Source organism: Lygodium microphyllum, chromosome 30 (assembly GCF_053477565.2).
Source record: "Lygodium microphyllum isolate KBCC chromosome 30, Lygodium_microphyllum_v1.1.10, whole genome shotgun sequence".
Lineage (NCBI taxonomy): Eukaryota > Viridiplantae > Streptophyta > Polypodiopsida > Schizaeales > Lygodiaceae > Lygodium > Lygodium microphyllum.
Window position 1 is genome coordinate 70,274,243 of NC_141164.1, and position 17,010 is coordinate 70,291,252.

Sequence of the window (17,010 nt, forward strand, 5' to 3'; positions counted from 1 at the left end):
AGTCTATTCCAGCCATTGTGATAGAGGAGAAGGCTATTAGAGAGCAAGGAGAGGTTGCTAATGTTATTTGCAGTCACCAGGGATCGGTGGCAGAGCATGTGAGAGCATTTTGGAGCCTTCTAGGAGCAAGTGACAATAGCCCAAGGTCCTACTAGTGCAAGTGACAACATATAGGAGGGAGCAACAGTCTTCTGGTAGTTCTAAGGTGTAGGTGATAGACAGTTTGCATGGCTGTTTGAGCAACGTACTATTAGTTTTTCAACGTTTCTTGTGATAAAACTCTGAAATTTCTCTCTCTACAGCATGCTCGCTTATCCTGCAGCCATCTCTCAAGTTATCTTAGCATTTTCAGCAGTTTGAGCTATCAAAGGAAGAGATTTCAGTCTATCTTTGTTGTAAATCCTAATTTATAGTGTAAATCCTAATTTATTGTGGAAATTAGAGTTTTGACAGTTGTCTCGAGATGCGTGGTTAGAATTGAGAGCATAGGGCTTGAATTCGAGTAGTTGAAATTGAGGAATTTTAAGGAGATTCAAGAGGTTAGCCAGCTGGATTTGGGGTAGAATTTGTGTTTCAAGGAGCAAGGTGGAGACCAATCCCCAACCAAACCAAGGGGTAAATTGGTTTGAAGGCTTGCTCGTCAATTTTGATAGAAAGAGACACATAGCGGAGGTCACCAGAGGGTCTCAATTGTACTCCTTCCATTTGCAATATAAGATAAATAAATACCACAAAGGGCATCAATTTTGGGGCCAACATGATTTAGAATGTCCAAGATTAAAGTGGTAAAGTGTTCATTTTCAGTTTATGTGAATTTTATGCTTGTTGTAATTAGTACTCAATTAGGTTATTCACCACCCTATTCAAGGATTCAAGAAGGAAGGACAATTTCTACTTCTCTTGGGAAGCGAGATCATAGAGCTTGTATCCTTGGGACTGTGAGCTATACCCCACAAACACTTATTCCTTAGAAGCCGACTCAAACTTGTCTCTCTTTTTCTTCGGGATGTGAACATAGGCATCATACTGGAATACGTTGAAATAATAGACATCCGACTTATTTCCAAAATATAGCCTCAAAAGGGGTTATACCAACCACGACCAAAGTAGGGTACCGATTAAGGGTGTGGACAACGGTGGCCACTAGTTTGGCCCAAAGATACCGACGTGTTTGTTAATGCTGCATCATAGTTCGCCCCACCTCGGTCACATTGTGATTCTTTCGCTCTAGTATGTAATTCTCCTAAGGGATATTCATGTTGGCAAACTCCTAGTGAGCCATGATTTGTAGTACAAAATCTAGTAAGCTCATGGGAGAGAAACTTTTCTCTCGTTGGAATGCAGGGTCTTGAGTTTTTTGCCAGACAGGTTTTTTTCAAAGATCAACCAATCCTTAAAATGTGGGAATGCTTCGAACTTCAAGGCCAAGAAATACGCCCATGTCATCTTGCTAAAATCATCAACAATTAGCATAAAATACAAACTTCCCTTAAGGGACTCCGTCCTCATGGGTTCACATTAGTCTGTCAAAACAAGCTCCAATGGTTTCTTCGCTTGTTGCGAAGTCTTTTGGGGATAGTATCACTATGCTACTTGCCACAAATACAAGATACACATGGCAGGCTGTTCACCCCAATCTTTAGCAATCCACGTATCAGCTGCCCACAAGCGGCCTTGCGAAGATACTTGTAGTTGAGGTGGCCAAACCGAGCATGCCAAAGCTTAGTTTGAGTGTGTGATGAAAGAAGATAAGAAAAGGCAGAAGAAGACCATACCTTGTAGACTCCATTCTCCTCATGTCTTGCACAAAGAACTTGCCAAGAAACACCATTGAGAACTTAGGAGTCCTTATCAAACTCCAGTATCAAACCAAGAACACAAATCTTGTGCATTGAAAGAAGATGATATCCTTGATCTAGCACATAGAGCACCTCTGATGTGTGGGCACCATCTTGCCTTTCGGGAATCAGTTGCATATCACCCTTGCCTTTGACGAGAACCAAAGAGCTATTGCCCACGAATGCATATGAGCAATCTGTGTTGAAGGAGTCGTAGGGTGGGAAGCACTACTGTCCATAATCCACTTACGAGAGTACGGGACCATTATCGCTGCCCATCCGGAATCAGTTGCATATCACCCTTGCCTTTGATGAGAACCAAAGAGCTATTGCCTATAAGGATTTGCCCATTCATGAATGCATATGAGCAATCTGTGTTGAAGGAGGAGTCATAGGGTGGGAAGCACTACTGTCCATAATCCACTTACGAGAGTATGGGACCATTATCGCTGCATTAGTGGTTGTTGGAGAAACATTCTCTACCACCTCCAAATGGAGGAAGGCGGCCGATGAAGGAGCAACCATTGCTCTTGAGTTCTTTGTAGTCTTCTCCTTCTTGGTATTCTTTCCCTTCTCTTGGGAAGACTGGCTAATCTTGGGAGCATTCTAACCTTTGAGTTGTTCCTTTTGGTCCAAGACCATAGGAACCAACTCCTTCCACTTGAGGGTCTTTGTCCACCTTGAAGCAATCAAGGGGGAGTAGAATGCATTGAATGATGGCGATAACTGAGAAAGAAGAGTTATCGCAATGTCCTTTGAGGTAATCACCTTCAGTGCGTTTTGGACCTTTTTTGCAATTGCCAAAGCTTATTGACATGCTTCTGCGTAGGAGGAGACTTGTTAGGACTGAGAGTCCTTATCTTACCTCTAGAGACACCCATTTCATCACCGTCATTTGATTGTACATTTCATCTAGCTCCAACCTTATGTCTTGAGCCACGATCAAGTGCTTGATGTGAGCAATGATGGTTGGAGTGCAAGAGAGAAAGAGGAAAGAACAGATGCGGGCATCCAATTTGTTCCAATGTGCCTGCACCTTCATCAACTTGGCTTTCTCATTTACAAAACGCTTGGAGGGATCACGAGCTCTAGGACAGTCTATAGCCTTGGTGATGAGCTCCACGAAATCATAAGAGTCCAAGATGGCAAGCATCATTATGCACCAAATATGGTAATTTTTCCCATCAAGCTTTTGATCTGAATGAAGAGTCGACAATATAGGGGATGTTATGGTTCATAATAGCCTGAACTCCGCGTCAATTTCGGTCAACATTGTAAATGGAATGACCTGCACAAAAACAAGGGCAGCCCCCTCTGACTTTGTGCACAGTGCCAGTGCTTGCTAGGGCTTCCTTCGCTCATGCTCAAAGAGTTTCACTTGCAGGAGGTGATGAAAACTCAAAATTTGCAGCAAAAGACTGAAAACGTAGCCTTTCCTCCGTGAACAGCAAGGACTTGTGAAAAACAGCAACTTCACTCCTCCACGCTCAACCTGTTCACCGTAGCCTTCAAAGGTTGAAAACTCAAACTTTTGTCATGAAGAATCCTCCCGATTAGGTCTGCCCACAATCAATGAGCCCTTCTACGTGGCTCTGATACCATGTCAAAGTGTAGTGAATCCGTAAGTGTATGGACAAGACTGAAAGACAATGAACATGAGAGAAAGGGGGAGAGAAAAGAGACAGAAGAATGCAGAAATCTGCAGTCAATGAATGCTGAAATGAAGAGGGCAAGTGTACAAGGGATGTTGAGGTATCTCCTCTAGCCGGATCTCTCTTAGAAATCTGAAAATGAGCAACTGAAGAGGGCAGGCTGAAATGGGCTATAAATAGTCAGTAAATAATGGGAAAAATATGGCAGGTTGGCCACCCAAATCTGGCGGACTGCTGCCAGATTTGGCCAATGTGTCCAATCTGGCCAAATGCCACTAAAACTGGCTCACTGGATGGCTGCAATAAACTCAATAAACTCAGCCTGCCTGTGTGGCACTGTCCTGCCCACGAAACCTGCCCGGATACTAGTGACTGTTGGAATAATGCCCAAACAACTGACAGGAAATGTACAAGTCCTTCCAAGAGAACTGACTGCACCAACTGTAGCCTGAGAAATGCTAGTCCAGGGGATGACTAATCTCTAACATCGTTGTGGGGAAGGACAAGATGAGGCCATGTCCTTTGGGCTCTCTCCTATTCCATTCTGCTTATACGATCCTTTGCCTAATTTCCAGAATGATGTGCATAAGGTTTCTTTGATTCCCCTCTTCCCCATGTTACATGTAAATCCTTGGTGTCCTCCACCTTGTTCATGTACTTTCACCCCAACCACTCGTACGTGTAGTCTGGTGCCTTTTCTCTCCTTGCTTCTTACAGGGTGTTAATGATGGTGGTGGTGGGCATAGGGTTTGAGAGCTGTTGTTTGCCCTTCTTCACTACCTATATCTGCTGCTCTGCTTCCTCCATCTCCTTTTGTGTCTTCTCGAGTATCTCTGCCAAAGGAGTGGTCTCTTTTGTGGTCTTTGTGGTCTTTTGCTTCTCCTCCTGTAAAAGCTGTATCTTAGCTTTGATCCTTGTGAGCTCATTGTTGACAGTTAGCTTTATTTCTCCTTATTCCAATTTGGGATTGGTTTGCACCTCTTCCAGATTGTTCTTTAGGGCATCTTAAGCTGCAACGCTTGCACAGAATGAAGCACATTCAGTTTCCAGCTTCTGTCTCCTCTCAACAAGCTGCCTATTCACGATATTGAGGGCATTGTTGTCTTCTTTCTATGCCTTGTGTATGCAGTTGGTGATCAGCTGTTCAATCTCCACTTGCTGCATAGTGATGGGAGGGAGTTCCTGGTTCTAACTGTAGGGCTTGGTCTTGGTTCAAAAGTTGTGTGCTGGTCTTAAGTATGCTCGTTTTCAATGTTGAAAGATATTGCATCATTTGTAAAAACACAAGTAGAGGGAGATATCAGAGCAGGAGAAGGATAAGGAGGTTGCAGAGAAGGCAATAACTGTACCAGCAGGCAGCAATTCAGGCAGGTGACAACACAGGCATGCAATTGTGGGGCTGCAAACATGCGACAGTGGGCAATAATTGAAGCAATGAACATTTGGTTGATGAGGAGGCCTAGGATTGAGGCTATCTATTAGCTTCATCAGCTCTTGCATTAAGTTCCCTACATCCTATGAAAAACTCAAATCCCTGTCTTTTCCCTTGTTGCTCTAGAGATTACTATGAGTTGGAGGGTGCAACATGCCTTGCTTCTTTCTTTTGAGCAGGCTGTCTACCCTTATTAATTCAATCACATTTGTTCAGATTTGTTCTATGTATGCTAGAATTTCCAGCGATGGCTTTGTGGTGCTCTTTAGCTTTAATTCCATTGATGAAGATTCTGGAAGCAACCTGGTTAATGGGTTGCTCTATGGTTGGTATTCTTTTGAACAGACCTCAGACACTTGTCACATAGTCCTGAATGGATTCACTTTCCTTTTTGTTCACCATTAATAAGCTTGACTATGAGATTTTCTGCCTAGCTTGCTTTGAAGAATCACTTAATGAACTAGTCTTTCAAGGTAGAGAATGTTGTCTCATGTGCTTTCTAATGCATAGAAGGACTATTCCATGCACTTATGTATGAATGATGGTCCCTTGAACAACTTGGTAGTGCTAGACAACTCTTCTCTTCCGTGAGTGGATGACCTTCTACCCGTCTTTAGATGTTGTCATACTGACTTGAAGTCCAGATTCTGGGTATTACTATGTGCTTATAGATCACGAGGAAGTCCGTAAGACAAATTCCCTCTCTTTCTTTGGCCATTGGAGTTTTTGGTGTCATTATGAACTCCAATGTGTTACATGTGTGATTGCCTTTAAGTAGAGCCGTGCTTGAATGTCTGGTGGTCAAGAGTAGGCATCTATCTCAGTTCTCGATTCCTTACAAGTTTGCGGTTTTGTATGTCAGGTTAGTTTTAGAAATAGAGCCATTGCTAATAGCGTCTTCATCACAGAAATCAATTAGGTTCTTTGGCAAACTTTATAGATCATATTGAACATAATGCCCTATCAATCTCCTACATGTCATGAAGAAGACTTTATGGTTGTTGGTGCTTGTCACATTTGATTGTAAACTTGCTTTCTTAGTTACAGTTTGCATGCGCACCATGGTAGAAAGGGAAGAAAATGTTATCAACAGCAAGCTGCAACATGGATTGGTATTTTTGAGGAGTGCATTATTATGTAAGCTGCTGACTTCTTTCTGCAGATATTTTCTTTAAAGTGGCTGACAGTTTTTTATCTGATGCCTTGTCAAGTTGTTTTATTGTTCATATGGTTTGCACTAGATGGTTTGATTTGGTTGGTAATTGCTTGATACGCAGTTAGTTTGGTGTATTGTGAAGTCTAATGATGGTGATATGTTGCTCTTTTGATCTGAAAGGTATCTAAGAAAAAGGAGGAAAGCAAACCCTCCAAACGCTCAAGTGGTCCTCCTGCAGGGCTTTTCTTCCAACATGCTGGTCACAGGTAAAATGTTTTATTTACATAGTAATTGGTGTCAGTAAGGTGATTTTTTACTAGCTCTTCACACTGGTAGTTATTTATCTAGATGAGGAAGAGTGAAGAGATGAGTACATGCTATTTATGAATGTCTAGCTTAGTTGTCTAGTTTTCAAATTCTGAATAAGGGATCTTTATGGCCAGTGTTAATGATGTCTTTGACAGTCTGGCTAACAAGCGTTATATCACAGTACATGAAGATATGTGGCATCTATGATTACCACTGCCCCTGTTTATATTAAAAAAATTACAATTGACTGCATCTACTGTACAGATGGCTACAATCGGTGGGTTCCACACAAAATAACCTGGCATCATTATATTCATGAGAAATGATTTGACCTTTTGCTCTTTCATTGAATGGTTAGATGTATTAAAAAGGATTTGATGTTTTGTTCTGGTAGCATGAAGCTGTGGATTTTAATGGGGTCTTTCCTTGAACACCTGCTACAACTTGATAAATTTCCCTACAAAACATGGATTTTTGTCAATAGAACACTTTATTAAGATTGCTGGTCAATTTTGCATGCCTAGGTAAGCTTGCTGTGTCTGTTAGAAGTTAGTCCAGTTGTCAGTGAGAATGCCTTGTAGGCTCTTGCAATACTTGTGGCATTAGTGATTTTGTCAGCGGCTTAACACCCTTGAGACCATTGCATGGTACGTATTTGCAGCATGCTTATAGGAAATAAGGGAAATGGAAACCGAAATGATGACCAGAATGGATGCAAAAGGAAAATGCTTCCAATAACTACTGAGTTGTAGGAAACAAGGAAATAGAAACAGGAACAAGCACGAAAGGCAAATATTTGGAGCCTTATGGAGTTTTGGGTGACTACAACCTGGGGTTCTTAGGTTTCAGCATCCTGGAATTGTCTGTGCGCTTGTTCACAGTTTCAAGCAAGTTTTCTTGTTGGGCCACCTCTCAAGCAAGTGGAGGTGCAGTCTGCTTCTTTGGTGATGTTCCTCTTCACAGGGCTTCAGATCCCTGTTGCTTTGTAATCTTGTGCAACTCTTCCCTTTACCTTCCCCTTACCTTCTCTTTCTCATTTGATTTATTGGAAGTGAGGAATTACGTTTGTACAGACATGGGATGCTCTGGTCGTAATTTGAGCAGGTTGTGGACTATCAATTGATATATACTGCTTAAGCTGATTGAGGTATTCCTGAAAGAACATGTGTACTATTGGGATTAAACCTATCTACATTAAGGCTCAGCCTGAGGTTTTTAAGCATGCTAAACATGATAACAGGTTGTTAAAGTAATTAGTCCCACTTGCTTCAGCAACGCAGTCCTCCCTGTGACGACTGTTGTTAACATTGGAGTTGTTAATAGGCTCTTCTTGATGTGTGTAGCTTTCAAATATCTTAATCATTAAATGAAAATGTAAGAGCAATGTGAAGTTTGTGTCTCAGTATTCTTGTTATGTGCTGCTCAACAGGGACAACGTTGTGGATTTCCAGTGGAATGCGCTTGATCCATGGACAGTTGTAAGCGTATCTGCAGATTGTGAAAAGACAGGTGGAGGTGGCACTTTGCAGGTTGGTTCTCATTTTACCACTCATTGCATCCACCTGAGTGCATCAGCCTAAATAGGTATTGGTTGTATCACCAGATGATGTTTGATGTTTCTCAGGTTAGTTGGGTCTATAGGAATTTATGCAATCATTCCATTCAATTTGTTTGTTTTTCTTGATTATCTAACCTGCAATTTTCTGGGGTTGTGAGAAATTCGTTATTGTTAATGCTAAACTAGGCAGCTGGTGATAACTTGATCTTCAGAGTCTTGATATATAGAACTTTACCTTGCCAATCTGTAAAACGTAGAAATGCACAAGTATTCAGAGTCAATGCATCACCCAAAATGTTCTCCGGTTGAAGTTTGATACTGATTTGTCACTGGATAAGCCATAAGACTTTGCCACAGCAGTTAGTACTCATGAATATATTTCTCCAGATGCACGGTGACAGTACAATTTTGAAAAGGATGTTTGCAGTTGCTAGACACTACGTAACCTAGAAAGGCAATTCACATTCTTATCAATAGATGAATTTTGTTGAGGTGTGCAATCATGAGGAGTGCATGAGGTGCAAGCAAAGTCTGGAGAAATCTTGTAAACAAAGTGTAATGCATATGGTAGTATCTAATAAGAGGTGGACAGAGACCATAAGCATCTAAGTGATCACTACCTTTTGAGGTGGATGCAAGAGCTCTCCCTCTCCCATATGGCAGTATTTAATAAGAAGTGGACAGAGACTATAAGCGTCCAAGTGATCACTACCTTTTGAGGTGGATGCAAGAGCTCTCCCTCTCCCATATGTGAGGTGATAAGCTGGTAGGCTGCTTATGTGCAGGCACTCAGGTCATCAGAGTCTTAAACAGATTTAGTTTGGTCAACACATACCTTTATGTCAGTCATTGGGAGTTATTCAAATTGGGAAACAAAGAGATTTTGAAGTCGTAAAATTGAGTTTTGGCCTTGTATTGAGATGACGAGATGGAAATGGGGCGATCAAACTGGGCATTTGGTGGTAGCTTGATCCCCACAATCTTGACAGATAGACGTCTAGTTTGCAAATATCTTGTGGAAAAAAGAAAAGGGTTGCCCAACATATAATACTTTTATGGTACAATTGCTAGAAGCTCTCAAAACTAGGAAATTGAAAAAGGTTTCAGAGTCGTGAACCCAAGTCTCAACCTTAGTTTGAAATGGTGAAATAGGAATGATCAGTTCATTTTAGCTTTTAGGTATGTATATACGTGTTAGTGGTACAAGCTTCTTCTCTAGCCTTCACATAATTAAATATGCACATATACACTTACTATGTGGTAGTTAGTTTTTAGCAAGGACCAAAGGGTTACTAACACTGCCATAGGTGTGTCATTCTTTATGTGGCTACATGCGTTCTCTCTCATAATGGATGGTTGTAATGAAGAGGAACTAAATGTGCACATATCCACTTACTATGTGGTAGTTGTTTTTAGCAAGAATCAAAGGGTTACTAACACCACCATAGGTGTGCCATTCTTTGTGTGGCTACATGCATTGTGGACTCATGCAATAAAACTGCACATTGAAGGTTAGAAATGGAAGTTGACAGATCAAAGTACATGGCAATTTGTTGGAAATAGAAACACGATTGGGTAAAGTACAAAACAACAAAGCTAAATACCAAAATAAAAAACTCCCCATGAAATTTTGAAAAGTGACATTTCATGGCGTTTTTGAATCCTTTCCTGGTGTTGTGTTGGTGAGTTGGAATGTCATTCTAGGCAAGTATGCTTTGTAGACATTAATTGAGATTGTAGGTAGTTACGTTTCTTGGCTTATCCTCAATGGCAAGTGATGACGAGCTACTAGATGATAAAAGTCAAGACAATGTAAATATAGAATCACAAATTACAAGTGGGTAACATACCTAGTGTGCTAGCTATTCGAGTTGTTTATCCCCTTTTGTTTTTTCGAGGGTGTTGGTCAAGATCTTTTTGAAGTTTAAATACAAGGTTTGTTTGAAACATGTACACGATGGTGTTAGCATGGCTTGATAATCTCTTTAGACATTTCAAACTCTTGCTACTTGTTGGTTGCTACTTGTTGGTGATCAATATAGATGATAAATGGGAATCTTGTGATAGGTGCAACAATGTTGATTTGAGTAGAGCTAACTAGAAAGCTAATGCAAGGATGCATTTTTGAGTGGAGTTATTGAGCTAGAAACCATTCAGCTCCATTCTTAGCCTTGGAATCTTAATTGAACATTTAAGGAGTTATAGAAGACAATTTATGGTATTTTATAAGCCTTCCTAGACAAAGCGTTGTTGGTCTTACTCGAATGAGTTTTATAACCAATACATCTTGGTAATAATAGTTGTTGGGCCAAGGATTGAAATAAAGAAAAGGGCTTGAGGTGGTTTCAATGTATGCTTAACACAATAGTCTCATATCATGCTTGCACTCTAGTGGTCGTGCTTGTATCATTTTTGATATGTTATCTTGATAATCTCCTTCAAATTTTAGCAATATTTTGATTGTGCCATCTCTACATATAAGATTTGATTATCAATATCCGACTATCCTTATATGAAAAGGGATGTCATTATTTTATATTAAATTCGATTTTGCCAATTGAATGACTTAGGTTTTATCTTTTTATTTGTACCAAACTTATTCATAATGCTTAATATAAGGTTACAATATTCTTATTCTATTGAAATGGTCAATCATTCGAACGCGATCAATAAGAGGAATTAATAAGTAGCTTAATTAGGAACGCTTATAAAAAAAACTCTCAATAGTAATTGAATCTTTTTGGAAATACTCAAGGGAGATTATATAATAGAAGCTCTCTGTCTGTATCTAGGAGATGGTACAATAGAAGCTTTCTGTCTCTATCTACTCACACGTCTTTATATATAATCAACAAAGTTTTTATTGCAATGTCCATTTTGTTGCCCTTGACATAGGACTGCCCCATCTCTTAGGATCAACTATTCCATGTCCAATTGTTGTTCATATGGGATCTTTTTTTACTTCGGTCTTTAAAGTTCTCATTTGAATATTTGCTACTACCACAAAGATCTACACTCCGGCCGTTTCACTCGGGCTCACGCCTAGAGCTGCGCCATGATCCCCATGCCCTCTTACTCATTGGGGCCTTGCACTTGCTCCCATGGCCGAGTATAGGTCGTGCGCTTCAACACCATCCATTTTCGGAGCTAGTTGATTCGGTAGGTGAGTTGTTACATGCTCCTTAGCAGATTTCGACTTCCATGACCACTGTTCTGCTATCTTAATCAATCAACATCCTTTGTGGAATCTAGGTTAGCGTGCAATTTGACACCGTAACCTGACTTTCGGTTCATCCTGCATCACCAATTTTGCTAAAAAATGGCACACTTGGAACTTGCATTCCGCGGGGGGGTTCAATAGAGCAACCTCGACCGCTTATCTATATAAAGTTTGAGAATAGGTTGAGGGTGTTTTACCCCTGATGCCTCTAATCATTCGCTTTACCTGATAAAATTGCGAGGAGCTCCAACTATCCTGAGGGAAACTTTGGAGGGAACCAGCTACTAGATGGTTCGATTAGTCTTTCACCCCTATACCCAAGTCTGACGAACAATTTGCACGTTAGTATCGCTACGAGCCCCCGCTAGAATTTCCTCTGGCTTTGCCTTGCTCAGGCATAGTTCACCATCTTTCGGGTCTTAGCAGGTATGCTTCCACTCAAACCTATCACAGAAGATCATGGTTGGTCGATGGTGCATCCCGTGAAGGGGATCCCACCTATCAGGTTCCTTGCGCCTCCATTGGTTTGCTACCCACTGGCTTGCGTACATGTTAGACTCCTTGGTTCGTGTTTCAAGACGGGTCGGATGGAAAGTCGAGAGTGCTAGTATCCTGAGGGTGCAGATGCAGAGTCCGCCACTAGTGGCACAAGCTTCGTTCCTTGGTCGGCGCGACGGCATCGACGGGCCATCTAAAGCTCGCTCTTGTCTTGCCGCACCGGCCCATGCTAACCAGCACCCTGCGTTGAGCGGCGAACTAGTTTGCACTGTTCCGCATTTGATTGGGGCGCACCCGCGGCCTCCATTCGCTTCTCTCCCAGTAATTTCAAGCACTTTTTAACTCTCTTTTCAAAGTTCTTTTCCCTCGCGATACTTGTTCGCTATGGGTCTCTTGCCCATATTTAGCCTTGGATGGAATTTACCATCCACTTAAGGCTGCATTTCCAAACTGCTTGACTTGTCGACGGCGCCTCGTGGAGCAACAGGGTCTGAGGTCGACGGGTTCTCACCCTCTCTAACGCCCCTTTCTAGGGGAACTTGGGCTCGGCCCGCCACAGAGGATGCCTCTTCAAACTAAAATTCGCACGGCTAAGCCGCATGATTTCCAAGCTGGCCTCTTTTTGGTTCGCTCGTAGCTACCCGAAAAATCCTTGGTAGTTCTTTTTCTCCGCTTAGTGATATGCTTAAACTCAGTGGGTAGCCTTGCCTGATTTGAGGTCCGAGTTGCGTTTCGGGTCGCGGAGGGCAAGCCTTAGCTTCGAAGAGCCCGATCTAACATGTGTACCTTGGAAGAGTCACCAGTAAATAGCCGCCACCTCGACAAGGAGACGAACCACCCTTGTAGAGCAACGTCACTGCACGGTGTTGCCAGTACATTTCAACCAACCGCGACATCCCTTGCACTCCAAGAGAGGAATGTCGGAGCGTGGACGATCAATTCTATCCTCCTCGGAAGAAGGGGAGAGGGTGTGGCGGAGTTAGGGACGCTCAAGTAGGCATGCCCTTGGACGAGCCGTGGGCGCAAGTCACTTACAAAGACTCAATGATTCGCGGAATTTCGCAATTCACACTATGTATCGCATTTCGTTGTGTTCATCGTTGCAAGAGCCAAGATATCCGTTGCTGAGAGTTGTTGCATTTTGTTTGTCAATCCTCTCGAGGGCAGGAGTCTTAGACAAGAGAAGGTTTCTTAAGTTCCTCGTGCCACCCCTGCGTGCAGGGAGGGGCAAAAGGTTTATCAAGGGGACGGCATGCCCGAATGGGCACGACGGAGGGGGATCACCTTGAGCAAGGGAGAAAGGTCGAAGGCGTCCCTCCTTCCTCCACCCATTCGGTCGCAGGGGGACGACCCCGAAGCATAGCTTCCCCCATTGCAGCTTGACTCCGACGAGGGGAGAGACGATGCCGATCGCATCATCAAGCGCGATCCCTCACGGACATTCCACGGTTCACATTGTTCTCATGGATGTGTGTCAATGATCCTTTCGCACGTTCACCTTCAATGAGTGTTGCACTTGATATTATAAAGTTCATGAATATCTCATGAGTGAGGGTGTATCAAGCCCATTAATATATCATGAGCTAGGGTGCAAGCCATACCATTTAATTATTACTTATGCTTATTTTGCTTGATACTCCATGCTTTAAGATTTAATACACTATGCTTTAATATTTAAAACCCACACCACTCAAGTTATAAACAAGTTTCTTTATTTAGTGCAATCTTACAAAAATTGGATAAATTTTCCTTGTTCAAGAGCCTATAGATCTCAGAGAAGTAAAATCCATAAGATTTTAATGATTTTTTGCTACATTGAGCATCTTTGTAGATCTTTATTACTCCATTTCTTTCTAGTGGATGACTTTTGTAGTCAAACATCTCTAGGTAGGAATAAGACGTTCAAAGTATTGTGGATAGAGTTTAGTTGATGTGAATTGATGTTTATGTCTGTGCTTATTTTCGATGGACTAACATAATATTCCTAAAACACCATTATATAAAGGTCACCTTGTATTTAGAGGTTTTGGATGTGAGCTTAGAAAACTGGATAAAAAGGGTGAAGTTTATGCATTGGACAAGGGTGTGGAGAACTAGTGTGAGACTCCCACCAATTGTGAAGAGCATATTGCATATCTCACATGCGTACACAACTTGAGCTTTTATTGATCGTGTTAGCTTATGTAGTGGAACTTAATGTCTTGATAGATTTAATAGAGTGATCACGGGACCTCTTGTCGCTTTGCTACTTCAGAAGTGGAGTAGCTATGTTTTGAGCATAAGTTGGCATGTAGGTTAGCTATTACACAAGACTTCTAATATGTTGGAAACTTGAGCATTTCTATAGGACTTTTTTCTAGCGAATTATCTTGTTATACTCAAGGCGTTAGGTGATATGGGGAAATGAAGAAATAAGTGTAAGGAGTCAAGTCAGTGTATTAGGGAGGGTAGATTGCATGTGGGCTTTCACCTTCCAATGTGAATAACATGTTTTATATCTTGGTGCATGTGCTACCTCTCTTGCATGTGTACCTATTGGTTGTGTTAGTCTCCTTAATGTCCGTAAATGATTTTGGAGCTCTAATACTCTAGCATAGTAAAGGACTATTCGGGTTATATTTATATTGATGAACCAAAGCTAGTAATGAGCCTTTTGGCGATGCTATCATGTAAGCAATCTAAATCAAGCTTGTAGAAAAGACTTGAGAACCTAGATAGTTGATTTGAACCTAGACAACTTGATTGAGCAATAGTGTAAGATGTTTTTGTAATTAAAATGAAGAAATGAGAGCAAGAATCCAATGCGATGGATGAGAAACTATTGTGGGTTTAAAGCCTACAATGTGAAGAACATGCTATATCTTCTCCATGTTGGCCAAGATACTTGATCTCGACTTGTGTTGCCAGTCTTATTGCAAGGAGCTAAAATGCTCTACTAAGTAGGGCTAGTTTGGTTTGATCTTTATTGAACAAAAGCTAGCTTTGAGCCTTTCACATATTGTATTGGATTCTTGATATATATCAAATTTGTGAATAGGATGCCCTCAAATATATCTTGTACAAACGGTCTCTTGCATCCTTTTTGATTGAGAAAGGGTAGTTTAGCTCAATAAACTTGCATGCCAATTCATAAACTAATTGCAACCTAAGGTGATCTCTGTGATTAAGATCTTATCTTGTACATATGGTCTCTTGTATCCTCTATGAACGAGAAAGGTCAATTAAGCTTGAAATGTCATTGTACTAGAATACGTTGCCTTCGATTATCTAAGATGGAAGTATGTAATCGAGAGGGAGATGTAAAATTGTTTGTTGCATTTTTGGTTCTAAATATCATTCAACTTTTTTAATAGTTGTCCCACAAATGTTTGTTTAGCCTTTGTGAACTGCATTAAGATTCAAAAGTTTGCATTCTTCCTTGCAACATCACAACAATTTCTAGTTGAGAGTACTCTTGATATTGACATTGGTTGAGAACATGATGACCCTTTGTACCAAAGCATATCTTGAGGCAATACGTGCACTTTCTAGAGAAATAACTGAACTAAAGGGCCATTGTGCAAGGGGATTAAACTAGTGTTTAAGATAATATTTATTGAGTCAATTTACCAACCTGTGTTAATAAATTTACCCACTTAGATGTACATTCAATTTTATACGAGCATTACCACTATTGATACTCTTTTGTGACATGCATAGTACATTGTGCTTGCATATACAATTGTGTCCAAGAGGAAATTTTGAATTTAGATTGTGAATAGTTGTCAATATATACATTCAATTATGTCAAATAGCAATATTTAAGTAAGAAGATATATTGCACAATTTAATTTGGACTTTGAGATCCCAAAGACTCATTCGATGAGTAAATACATGTTAATTTGATTTGGGATAGAGGCTCGATAATGGAATTGAGAATACCTTATGAAGATGTAAGAATGCTGTGAATGAATGGACAATGTACATTAACTTTGGAGTTTTGGCTTGTTCATGCTCGCTGAATTGTGTAGAAATAAAACTGAGCAAGTTTGAGTGTTCCACGTGCGTTATATATTTGCCAATATTGTATAAATTGATGATAATTGCTTTAACTTGTTTTTCAATATTGAAGAACTATTACGAGTTAATAGCATGTGATGTAGTTTATAAATACACTCTTGATTGACATTGTTAATCAATGTTTACTTTTGTTCTATATGATACTATAATTGAACTTCAATGTAAAAATAAAATCCTATTATGAAGTACAAGTACAAAGATTAAGCATGGATAGATAAGATATTTGATTTATTGTAAAGAGTATGGATTAGTTATTGCTTATTAACCTTAACGATGATATAATTACATAGTAAAAATCTCCTTTTTATACTAAATATTTTTTGTTATGCCAAGATGCTACATATTTTATATGATAGCTTGTCAGAGTACAATAGTTAAGATGTAGTGTGTTTAATATTACCCAATATTTATCGTCAAGATGTCACATACGCTACATGATATAGTATCATAGTATGGTAGATCTTTATTTAATACTATCCAATGTTTATATTCTAATATTAGATCACAAATGTGGGTAATTTGAATAAAATGCTCCATATGTAACTTTTAATACATTCGACTATTGTGGAGAAGTGTCCTCGTATTACATAACCTAGAATTGAGTTGCTAGTTATAAAACTATAAAGAAAACACTTGTTTAGAAGTTATGATTTTGGCTAAGTATAAAGATAAGTACAAATTTCCTAAGATGAGAGAAATTCGAGATGAAGCAACAATACGAGGTGAAGGAAAGGAGGCTAGATTGTGTTGAAATATACCTTTAAGTGAATCCTTCCCTAGTTGGTAGATAAGAGGAGAGATGCATTTGGATCCTTTTAAAAGTAGAAGTTAGATTCCATTTCTCATCCTTTTTGTTGCTTGCACTACATCTAGAGTTTTATTCTCCTCATCATTTTTTTCCAACAAGGACACACTTTATGGCAATTTTTCCTTTTCTTTTTTATGTAGGCTTTCATGTTTGAGAAGAAGTATGATATTTTATTTCTATATCATAATCGTTGTGTTGATTGGGAGGATTTTGAGGCAAATGATACATATCCCTTGTTGCTCTTGGTGGGTATGGACAATTTGTGCTTATGTGACCTATTTTTCCACATGAATAACAAATCAATGGTCATCTAAAATATCCTCTTCCATTTTCTCCTCTCATATTTTCTCAATTAGTTTGTTCCTTCAAACAAATTCAACTTGCATATATGAGGTGCAAGTTAATTATTTCACAGTTTGGGATCGAGGATCTCAAGATATCAAAAGATATTAAAGGTAAAAGCTATAATAAGCTATGCTT

At 40.1% G+C, this 17,010-nt stretch overlaps 1 protein-coding gene, 1 non-coding gene and 1 pseudogene across 2 annotated transcripts in view; 1 reads left to right on the plus strand and 2 right to left on the minus strand.

Annotated features, from left to right (window-relative positions):
- Positions 1-17,010, plus strand: part of FVE (Transducin family protein / WD-40 repeat family protein) — a 67,881-nt gene that overhangs the window by 44,131 nt on the left and 6,740 nt on the right. The window contains exons 14-15 of the mRNA XM_087672350.1: positions 6,259-6,344; positions 7,817-7,916. Of these exons, the coding sequence (XP_087528476.1) occupies positions 6,259-6,344; positions 7,817-7,916 (186 nt within the window). The remainder of the gene's footprint in view (positions 1-6,258; positions 6,345-7,816; positions 7,917-17,010) is intronic.
- On the minus strand, positions 10,732-12,362 carry LOC148009982 (25S ribosomal RNA; annotated as a pseudogene).
- LOC148009983 (5.8S ribosomal RNA) lies at positions 12,647-12,796 on the minus strand. The gene has a single exon (XR_015689828.1). It is a non-coding gene; the product is annotated as a 5.8S ribosomal RNA (ribosomal RNA).